At 44.5% G+C, this 11463-nt stretch overlaps 1 protein-coding gene across 1 annotated transcript; it reads left to right on the forward strand.

Annotated features, from left to right (window-relative positions):
- The first annotated feature begins 3162 nt into the window (after positions 1-3162).
- LOC106804249 (histone-lysine N-methyltransferase SETD1A) lies at positions 3163-5190 on the forward strand. The gene is made up of 2 exons (XM_014804984.1): positions 3163-3372; positions 3520-5190. Exons 1-2 carry the CDS (start codon positions 3163-3165, stop codon positions 5188-5190), a joined length of 1881 nt encoding a protein of 626 aa, XP_014660470.1.
- The last annotated feature ends 6273 nt before the right edge of the window (positions 5191-11463 follow it).

Raw genomic sequence — 11463 nt, forward strand, 5'->3', positions numbered from 1 at the left:
GAGAGTTTAGTAAATCGCGGACTTTGGCCGCGAAGGCAATCTCATGGCTCTACACAAAGCGGAGGGAGGCCATCGGACCTTACCTGAGACTAGACCGCAGAGAGCACCTTGATGGACAGAAGGAGGAGGGAGCGGTCAAGGGTCTAGGTTTACAATACATCATAAGTTGTTCGAGTTAAGCTTCCACAAAGCCAATATCAAATGCCAAAATCATCGTCCGACTGCATTACAAAGTCTTAAAACACACAGAAACACACGGACCGACATTCACAAAACTTTACGCCGGACCATTTTTTCCAGAGGGTTTGCAAAATGGCTTGGGTAACATCATATATATGCACACCTTTATCAAAAAAAAAACATCATATATATGCACACAGCTTTGACACATTCCAGTCCTGATTGCAATAATAGCTTTGACACATACGGAGTAATCCTGATTGTTTTTGGTTCGTTTGGGCATAATATGCTAAAAGCCGGCGCGTAGCAATGAAATCGTTGTGTGGTTAGCCGAACGTAAATGCTTCCAATAAAAAGATTAATTTATGGCTGTTACTGTTAGCTTCAGAATTTCGGCTGAGAAATTTAATTGCAAAAAAACTACATTTCAATTACTCCCTCCATCCCAAAATAAACTCACATCTCGCTTCTCAAGAAGTCAAACATTTTTAAGTTTGACTAAGAACAACATTTGTATCTCCAAATAAATTTATTAGGAAAGTATACTCAATGCTCAATCTAATGATACTTATTATATATACATCATAAATAGTAGTATATTTTTATATAAATTTTGATCAAATTTAGAAAATTTGACTTCTTGAGAAGTGAGATGTGTGTTTATTTTAGGATGGAGGGAGTACTTTCATAGCAGATAATGAGTTTTAGTTCACTGTGCACTGCATTTTGGCAGCCCTCAACTATACCTCTTGGGAAACCACGTGGCATCATCACATAGAACATGGAAGAAAACAAAGCTACATGAATGTACTGGAAGATCTACAGTTTCACAGCTATGTTCTGTGCATAACTCATAACATGTTCTGTGATCCACGGAATCTCCCGGTAGCAGAAAGAAGAACCAAAGCTCGACTGCCATGAGTGCCAACAAGGCAAGTAGGCTACCCCACCAGGCCACCAGCACCTCAAACCTGCACACCGCTGCCGTGGAGCGCGTTGCATGTCAAGCCGGGCCGATGACAGACTGCAAAAGAGGGTGAAGTGGATGGAGTACTTTATGATGCATTGTTGGTCTAGGTATGATCCTACTATTTATTGTACAAGATTTTTGTGGTTCTTGTATTCACTATTCAGACGACAGCATGCTGCACCTGAAAACACATAATGTTCCATGATGCATCTTGATTGCGTCCAGATAGCAAAACGAGAGTCCATATAACTCAACTATCAATACAAGTCAGAATTTCAGACAGATAATGTGCAAGCCTGCTATTTGATTATTATTTACATGAACGTGGCAAAGCTAGCTCTGCATATTTTCATACTGAAAATGAAAGTGATAACAGATTGGAATTTGTTTCAGTTTTCACCAAGGAGAGCAAAACGAGCTTGCATACTGGACCTAAACATAGATGGTAGCAGCGCAAGAAGATGCTATGAGAAAACAGCCTTCACTAACTGATTAGAGGGTGCGATGGATCTTAGTATTATCGTCTATGCTTCTATATCCTTTAATCTGGACGCCACCGCATCCACATAACAAATTTACCTACTTGGCATTGCTCATCCTAAGGACAGGATCAGCCTCAAAATAGTGAAAACTCAGTTGCCTTGTCATACGAAAATGGGTAAAAAATAGAACTAAGCAATAGCTTGGTATACGGAGTTGTTTGATTTCATTTCCCCGGGGATTAAACTCCAGGCAAATTACTAGACGTGCAATCAACAACTAAGCAGCTATGGCGACTTTGCCAATCTCAACATCTGTGTTTCACCAAAAAAAAAATGAAAATACAAAAATTTTCCGAATAAGAGGTAGTCAACTATCTAGATATGTGATCGCAGAAGGAGCCGATGCGGATCACTAAACGATGGATCACCCGAACGTCAAATGCTTACTCAATTATTGCTTCTAAAAATTTTTACATAGCTTTAGATATATTTGGGATGCTAAAGTAGCATAACAGTAGGAAAGCAACTTTAATATACTCTACCAGTATATACTGTGAAAATACAAAAAAGAAGGAGGGTTAGGAGAGAAGACAATTGTAAAGGCGCCGTTACAAGCTACGTCACTTGTGGTGTAGAGGAAGAGATATCTTGACGAGATGTGGGCGCCACATGACCTCTATACCTTAGCTTTTTTTCCTAATATATACGTCGGATTGCGTGCATTTAATTATTTTAAGAGTTTCCATTTGTTCATGAATACGAATCTTGTAGATACGGTAGATACGACACAAGTAATACGAGCACACCAAGCTCGATCTTGATAACTAGTATATATTCTAATAAAAACTAAGGAAATCCATGTTCATAGATAGCAATGCTTTTAATTTTTCTTTCTCGAAAAGATATTCGCTATTTGTTGGAGCGTCACAAAAGATATGGTACCGAAGGACGGATGCGAAGCCAAACACGATCTCCGAGCGCCTGGAGATTTAGCCTCTCTTTTTTTTTCCACTGTTGCTAGCTGAAGCATTTGCTATATCTATTATCAAGCTATATGAATTTGTTTTCCTGTGGTATAATTTATAAAATAATTCAAACTTGCTAGTAATTTGCCAGAAAACTTATAGAACATATATGAAGTCATCTTTATATGAAGATGATTTGATTTGTTTTCCTCCCCCCAATTTTCTTTTTTCTTTGGCTGGCACGTGAGGTGCATGCCCCTGCTGTCGTTTCCATCCCCGCAGTCCGCACAGCAGGCAAGCAGCCTGTGTCATCTCCCAATTCCGACCTGCGGGCCTGCGGCGGAACACGATTCCAAGCAGGGGCGGCGGCGCTCCCTCCTCCCTTCTTCCTCCCTAAATAGGGGAGGCGAGCGCTAGCATTCGCTGCTCTTCTCCGCCTCTGCTCGGCTTGTGTTCCTCCAGCGATCTTGCCGTGCCAAGTCGCAGAGGGAGCAGGCCGCCGCTGGAGAGCGACCGTTCCCCGAGCGGGCGCGGCGACCGGGGCCTGCGCGCGGGCGACGGAGAGATGGCCCAAGAGCCGGCCGTCCGCGGCGTCGGCATCGATGAGGAACACCCCGCGCCCCGGAGGAAGGGCGTCCTGGTGAGGCGCGGCGCGTTCGCCGTCAAAAGGGAGGTCTTTGCGGTTGCCAAGATGTCCGTCCCGGCGCGGCGGTTGCTCCAGAAGCGGCTGAGCTCCGAGCTCGACGCCGTCCGTGACGCCCTCAGGAAGGCGGAGGTCTTGTCGTCCCGCGGTGCCGGCGCAACCGGCGCGCCTGCACCCGCCGGCGGCAAGGACCGCCGGCTCCTGGCCACCGAGGCGCCGGCGGAGGAGGATGGCGGCAGTGCGGCGAAGAAGAGGAAGGTGTCTCCTTTCGCGGAGCAGGGCGCAGGGGAGCCGAAGCGGATGAGGCCGGATGGTCGGGAGCGGCTGGCCGGCCGCCTGGCCTCGCTGGCGGCGGCGCTGCCGGATCACGCCGTCGCGTTCCTGCAGAACCAGCGTGTTGGGGACGCCGATTCCCGTGGCAGCGGCGGCGGCGGCGGCGAGATGGAGAAGGACGTGCGGTCCATGAAAGGCGGTGCCTTGTTCCAGTTGAAGATGTTGCTGGACAAGTTCGCGCCGGAGAGCACGCTGCCCAAGAGTCTCGGACGCGCGCCGCTGGTTGCCTCCGGCTTCCGCTGCCTGTCGCGGCATCAGGGAGCCGGTGGCAAGATGGCCACGGTGCAAGAGGAGGAAGATGAGGAGGAGGGGGACGGCGTCGACATCTGCGGCGGCGTCTCCCGCATAGCGATCCGGGACATCGCCGAGGAGTACGGCGAGCTCGTGGAAGACATCGGAGTCAAGCTCCTGTCGCCGCTTCAGCGCAAGTACGTCGATCTCGCCGAGCAGGGCGAGTACGTCGACATCTGCGGCGACGCCTCGCCTGTCGTGTTCCCCGCCAAGGCCGGCGATGGCCGCAGCACCAGCCCAAGCTTAAGCAGCAGTTACTCCGATTCATCGCTGAGTGGTTCCGACTCGAGCAGCAGCTCAGACAGCGACTCTGAGAGTGATCCCCGCAAGAGCATCAGCAGCCGGCCTCCGCCGGCAACTGTCCCCAAGGAGAAAGATACCGGTGCACTGCCATCGGTGCCTGCGCCGGAGCCGCTGCACACTGCAGAGCCAGAGGATGCCCAGGACCAGTGCACGCCACCCGTGCCAGCGGTTCTTCCCAAGATGAACGACGCCAATGCGCAGCCACTGGAGCCGGCGCCAGAGATGGTGCGCATTGCAGAGCAAGAGGAGCTCCAGGACCAGTGCGCGCCGCCGCCGCCCGCACCGCCGGTGCACCCGGTCGCCAGCAGCCCACCAGGGCCGGCGGCGCTTCCCAAGGAGAACGACACCTATACGCAGCCACCGGAGCCGGCGCCTGAGGCTGTCCAGATTGCAGAAGAGACGGAGGAGCTCCTGTCCCTGTGCGTGGCGCCCGCGGCGACGGGGCACCCGATCACCGGCGGCAGCGCACCTCCGTCGGCGGCTCTTCCTGAGGAGAATGGTGCCTCTTCTCAGCCACCACCTGAGTTGGCGCCGGTGCCGGCGCAGGTTGCGGATCCAGAGGAGCCCCAGGTGCAGGGCGAGGGCGCCGCGCCCGCGCCGGCCAACGACCTCAGCGGCCTGGTCAACGAGGCGAAGGAGGAGGCGAAGCGGCGGCGGCAGCTGGCGAAGGAGCGCGCGAAGGCGAAGGCCCGCCGTGTGCTGCTGGAGGTGGAGAGGGCGGCGCCGCACGACGAGCGCGTCCACCCGCGGGACCTGGAGCTGCTGGGGATCGCCGCGTTCGAGCACGTCGCGAGCACCGTGCAGGACGCGCGCACGGCGGCGCAGCCCCAGGTGGACGAAGGCGGCGGCCTCCGTGTCTCGCCCGGTGGCCCCAGCGTTCTGCAGCAGCTGGGGGTCTTCCTGAAGGCCGACGACGGCAGCGACGACGACGACGACGAGGAGGGGCAGCAGCATCCGGCGGCGGCGGCGGCATTCGCTTCTCATGGCGAGGACATGGAGGTAGAGGACGGGGAGATTCGCTAGGAACGTAGGCACCATGCATGCATCAATGCAGCGTTGTGTCGTCGGTTTTGCACACCCCCTGATTCCCTAACCTTGGAATCATAAACTCCTAGCATGCCATTCTCAAGGGCTAATGATTTTGCAACATTTTAGTTAACAAGCAGGAGAATATATGTTCGTCGATTTACTTTTTATTAGTGATTGTTTTTTACAAAATATAATATCTTATTTCGGTTTGAATCATCTTTTGAAATATGGATTTATTTAAAAGGTTGATTCCATTTCGAAATGGAATCGAGACACCTCCGGCGAACTAATGAAGAGAATGTGTAATCCGTTTAACTGACAGAAGAAATTCAGACACATGATACAGCGGCTTGAATCTTTTCTATGGAAATACAGTGACTGAACTGAGACCAGGTGATGGAGTCCATCTGCTTCTACTTGGACAAGGACACAGGATCCTGGTGTAATCAATAACGTTGATTTGCTCTGGCGTTGGGTGAGGGTTTCTTCTTTTGCTGTTGCATATTTTACTAGGTTGCACATTGTAGGATTTGAATGCCAACATTGATGCTCTTTCTTCTTCCTTTTTATAACTACCCCCTCCGGTCACAAATACTTCGCATTTTGCACGACCATACAGTCTGCAGCAGGCTCACTAGATCATTCTTTACATTACAAGTTGCAAATGCTTGGTTCAATCACCATAACCTCTAGTTCTAAAAAATGAATTGAAAACAATAAATTGTCAACATATTCTTCTTTAACGAACACACAGATTTAACTGATATCTACTTCTGTGTAAGCGTTGAGATGCATAATTCTACAAGGATTTGAACACATAGTTCCTTCCTGCATTTCTACCCACCGCTGTACCTCTGAATTCAGTTTCTTCTGTTCAGGAATCAGGACGTCTGACTCTGAGCAACCAACATTTCTGCCTTCATTTAATTATCATGGAAATTCACGACCAGCTTACAAGGGGAACCAAGCTCTGCAACAATTGGTGGAGTTCTAAGACACTACCCCTAACTTAAAGCATTTGCTTCATCACAGCCTGCTTGTTCCACCTGACCATCTGCATGTCAACAAGTCAACATTAAAAGATTCCTGCTCCGCCTTTCGCTCTCTAATTTTACTTCTAAATCGCTTTTGCGTTTTACCACTAAACTCTGTATGTGAATTGTTCGGGTATCGTTCCCTGCCGATACAAAAAATACCCTACCTTGTCCTACTACTGAATCCTAAGCTCAATTCATATTTGAAAACGGAATCAGAAGTAGAGAGTGAGAACACGTGATACATAAATGCATATAAGAAAGGTGACTAATATAAATGACGATGCAGAATACAAGATATTAGATATGTATCAAGAGGAGCGCAATCAATTCAAAGTTCACATATAATGTTGTGGAAGCAGCAATCTTTTCTAACTTAGGACTAAACTATTCTAGCTTCTAGATATGCAATGACACAACAACAAGCTCATTATTAAATGACGAGATTATGGAGAAAGAAGTCACTCAATCTCTTCGTTAATAAGTACATGATATCCTTGAGCCTGGTTTGCGCCCCTTCTGCTATGCTCCGACATAATTCTTCAATACCCCTTGCTGAAATGTTGAAGATGCGTATACCTCCATTGGTAGGAAGAGAACTATATGACAACTTTTCTAGAGAAAACACCATCTCCGCTATTATTGGTCTATACATATTGCAAACAAATCAAAAGTATGGTACCACAACTTCTAAATCACCAAAATTCTTTGAAGAAAAAAAAACTAACCACATGATTTTCAACCGTATCAACAATAGAATTAGATTAGAATAAGGAATAAAAGTAAATTTGTTCGAGATGAGATAAAGAAAAGAGTAGTACCATCCTAGCAATCACATGGCAGAATACTCTTGTCTCTACACATGCTAAATAAATGAGGAAATTGCAATTATACAGCAATTTTGAGTACCAAATATCCAGGAATAGAGTTTGTTTACTATGAACTTGAGAATAGGCCACCGTTTAAACTGGTATTTCATTTTCCACAAACCTTTCCAAAATTATAAATACCAAAAATTACATTTCCCTACTGAATCCTCCGATAAAAGCAGCCCCAATAGTGGATTGATGGATATTGGACATGGAAACTGCACGATAGTGGAAGCTCAATAATATTTGATATCAGAATCAGAAGTAGAAACTACAAAGTGAGAACATGTGATACATAAATGCATATAAGAAATGTGACTAATAAATCACAATGTAAAGAGTACAAGGTATGTATCAAGACGAGTGGCCATCAATTCAAAGTTCACACATAACGTTGCAGAGGCAGCAACTTTTTCTAACTTATTATTCACATTAAACTATTCTAGCTTCTAGATATGCAATAATGCAAAAACACATTTATTATATCAAATGAAAAGATCACGGAGGAAGACATCACTCAATCTCTTCCGCAAGTACATGATATCCTCAAGCTCGGTTTGCGCCCCTTCTGCTATGCCCTTAAGGAATTTCCCAATGCCCATGGCTGAAGATATATCAATACATCAACAGGGAGGAAAAGTAATGTCAGACAACTTTTTAGAGAAAACACTATCTTGGCTATTATTGATCTGTACATCTTTTAACCCAAATCAAAAGCATGGTGCGCTTTGCACCTTCTGAATCCCCAAAATTTCTTAAACTCACAAAACCAATCAGTGCCATCCTAACAATCATACACCATAATACTCTTGTCTTTACACATGCTAAATAAACGAGGAAATAGCAATTGCAGAGGGTTATTCAGTTACCAAATATCCCAAAACAGAGTTTGTTTACCACTATGAACATGAGAAAATAGCCCATTATGTATTTGTTAAGTAAAGCAACATCATATGTCTAGTGGCGTTCAGAACTCTCAACCCCCCATAATCCTTGGAATGACAGCCATTTCCCCACGAAATCATACGGGTATCCAAACTTGTTCCTAACTCCTCTAAAAAAAATTATGGCCTGCTTGTATCCATTTTACGATGTACCCCTTATGGAGGTGATACATCCCCATCGTGTACATAGGTAAACAGCTGAGGAGTTAGCTGGAATCAGCCGACCAAAGAGGTGAACTCATAGCTATCATCGTAGAGACATTTTTTCCCTTCTCAAAGGTTGTAGCTTGTCACTTAACTTATCAACCTTGAATTTCTTTAACCTGCAGAGTTATTTATGATCATAGGGACGATAGAGTTTCTTTGTTGTAGCAGCCATGCTGGGAATATTCCCATGCTAAGAATGGGCTTTCTGCAGAAGTGTAATTATTGAGACTGGACCGGACATCAAATCAACTAAGGTGTCAGTTCATTACTTCAACCATTGCGAAGTGGTTGAACTGGTGGTTTTATTTATAAATATTATTGTTTTACTAGTTTGCTATTATGCATTACATGGCATAATATTATCATATATGAATGGCTTCAGGCTAGCAACAACAACCGATGAACGGTGTGCAAGAAGCCTGATGTCATTTCCCTAATCTTAACTTCGATTATGTTTTACCAACATTCGTGGACCAGAAAACCATTCATCGAGAGAGATGATCTCAAACTCATAATGAACAATTCATCTAAAAGAAACTACTTGCCAATCCAAACAAAATCCTGATCTTTGTAGTGTACTCGCCAATCCAAACAACATCCTGATCTTTGTAGTGTATCATCAAAATTGATAGGCTGATAGCTTGATGCTAATCAAATCAGCAGGCAAAATGCTGATACAAGAATTGATACTCTTGCTCATAATGATGCTGATACAAGAATACCACAATCAGCAGGTAGGCTCAGTACATTTGAAGCATTGCTCCCGTCATTTCTGTCATGTCAAAGCACAGGTGATACATCATTCTTTATAGGTAATATACATGCCATTCACTTGCCAGCTATTCATAACAAATGAAGAGAAAATTGTTTGACTATGAAATATTCTTCTCCAACAACACACATATATTTCATTGTTCTCTAATACATATGTCTTATGGTCAAAAGCTTGTTAAATTGCGAAAATTCTAATTGAATGATGCATGGAATTGGAGGCAAAGTGCTTCCTACATCAGTGCCCACAGCTATATCTGCATTCAGTTTCTTCTGTGTAAGGCACGTGGCTCTTGGCTCCAAATTAGTACTACCTTCTTTAGTTATCACTATTGCTCTCTTTACTGGACAGGCAGTTCCATTATATGATTTATTGGCTTACCACAACCTTTTTGCACAAAACCCTCAAAATCGTTTCTCTAATTCACAAAATAACCATGAATAATAAGAATGCTAAAAATAATAAAACAAATGAATACACATGCATGCGCGCGCGCACCGCATTTTGCTATGTAGTGATGCACAAGTTCTGAATACCCATAAGAAAGGAAGTCATGGCGACAAAGAATAGGCCTCAGAGCAATTTGCAATGTCTAACGCCTTACATTATGATGAAAGAGCATGCCAATCAAGCAAACGAGGAGATCTACACACCACCTTGATTGAAAAGATTTCCAGGCTTCTTTGGTTACATTTGCTAAATATTTCTTGCAGATAGAACAATTAAATGAGTGAATGTCGAAAAGTACATTACTAGGAGTAGGTGTGACCGCAAACGTCAAAGAGAGTGTGCTTTTTTGCAGGAAAAAAAAAACGAATCCAAACAACCTTGATGTCGATGACCAATCTCGTGGAGTCGTGGTGGTGCTTCAACTATGATTGGGAGCCGGTTGTCGACGAGATCAGTGGGTGAGGGGATGTGGGAACGCAGAGAAGATCCCAACGCCGAGACTGCCGGTTCACTACGTCGCAGCTTTCCTAGACGGCCACAAAAACAAAAGGAAGGCCCTAACATAATGGGCCCATGTGCTGCTGAGCGATGTGTACTAGGCCGCGGCTTGCAGCCCGTACGGCCCTAACACAGTTCCAACTTCCAAGTCGTTTTCATATTCTCTCTCTTCCCCACACGGCCACACCCCCACAGCACCTTTCTTCTTCTTCAGTGCCGCTGTCGTGGGGTCACAGCCGCGCCCTGCCGCCGTTCCTACGGAGTCTCCGCCGTCGATCTGAGTGGTGGCGTGCGGCTTCAACTTCCTCTTGTACCGGCATGGAGGGGAGAAACCATCCGACTTGGATCGATTAAACTTTTCTTGTGCTGGTAATTAGCCCTGCCCTGCTTGGATGTCTGGCTCTCAGAGTTGGCTCCATTGTGCACGATCTTTTCCATATCGTGACAAGCCAAATCCGAATCTGTTCTGCGTGATCTTTACTTTGCCTTGATTAGTTAAATCCAAGCCTTTCAAGGTGAAATTTTTACCCTACAAGGCAGCGACGGACGCAGAATTTTACAAACGGGTGTACATAAATATTCATATTTTATTTCTAATATATATAGTTTAGTATGTAATTTTACAAGTGAAATGTCTTTATTTTAAAATAAAAATAAATCTTTATTAACTACTCACTAAAAAACTAACAAACGTATAGGAGCACACATGCTTTATATGCTTTGAGAGTGCAAGTTCATTGGTTTTGTTGAGCTGTCTCATTTGGGTTACAAGTCACGACACATCTCAATAGTTCTCCAGAAATTAATAATCAATCATAATATAATTGTGCTAACCAAAATATAAAGTATGGCTATTGCTCCCATATGACCATATTTATTTTGAGCATATACACTTCCATTTTTTATATAGAAATACCAATATCTTTTTTTTATAAAATATGTTATCTAGAAGCATCTTTACGAGTAATAAGCTTTACATGATTTCTATATTATCTTTGAAGAATTATATATGTATTTAATTTCAAAAATATTCTAGAAGTATTCTTTGGGAGGTAAAGATTTTCTAAGGTGACAACTGACATGTTATGTAAAATATCTAAATATTTTTATTCCCCTTTTATACTTTCCATTGGAATAAATGATGTGTATATATGCTAAAATATTCTATAACTTTACCAGTGTAACATATGATGATATATGGGCAAATCATTTTTAATGAAGTTTAAATTTTGTGATTGCTTCTCTTAGGTATTGGTACATGTGTAGTCAGTCCCAATATTTTTCAGATCAAAGGTGCTAAGATCGTCCAATAGCTGCACAATCATTAGTGTTATTCGCGTAGGCACCTATAGAGGAATTGATAAGTTATGTACTTATGTGTTATGGAGACTCGCTTATAGCAACACAAACTTTACTTTTATGCTCATTGATGGTGCAAATGTATGTGATGTTGTGGCTCATCATATCCGAGCCCGGCATAGCCACCTTCCTTC

The sequence above is a fragment of the Setaria italica genome, chromosome I (assembly GCF_000263155.2).
Source record: "Setaria italica strain Yugu1 chromosome I, Setaria_italica_v2.0, whole genome shotgun sequence".
NCBI classification, from domain to species: domain Eukaryota; kingdom Viridiplantae; phylum Streptophyta; class Magnoliopsida; order Poales; family Poaceae; genus Setaria; species Setaria italica.

Bases quoted from the DNA above. Each gene is read 5' to 3' on its own strand.
- LOC106804249 (XM_014804984.1), top strand. From the start codon at position 3,163: ATGGCCCAAGAGCCGGCCGTCCGCGGCGTCGGCATCGATGAGGAACAC. The intron at 3,373-3,519 runs GTCTTGTCGTCC...TTCGCGGAGCAG, and splicing joins ACGCCCTCAGGAAGGCGGAG to GGCGCAGGGGAGCCGAAGCG.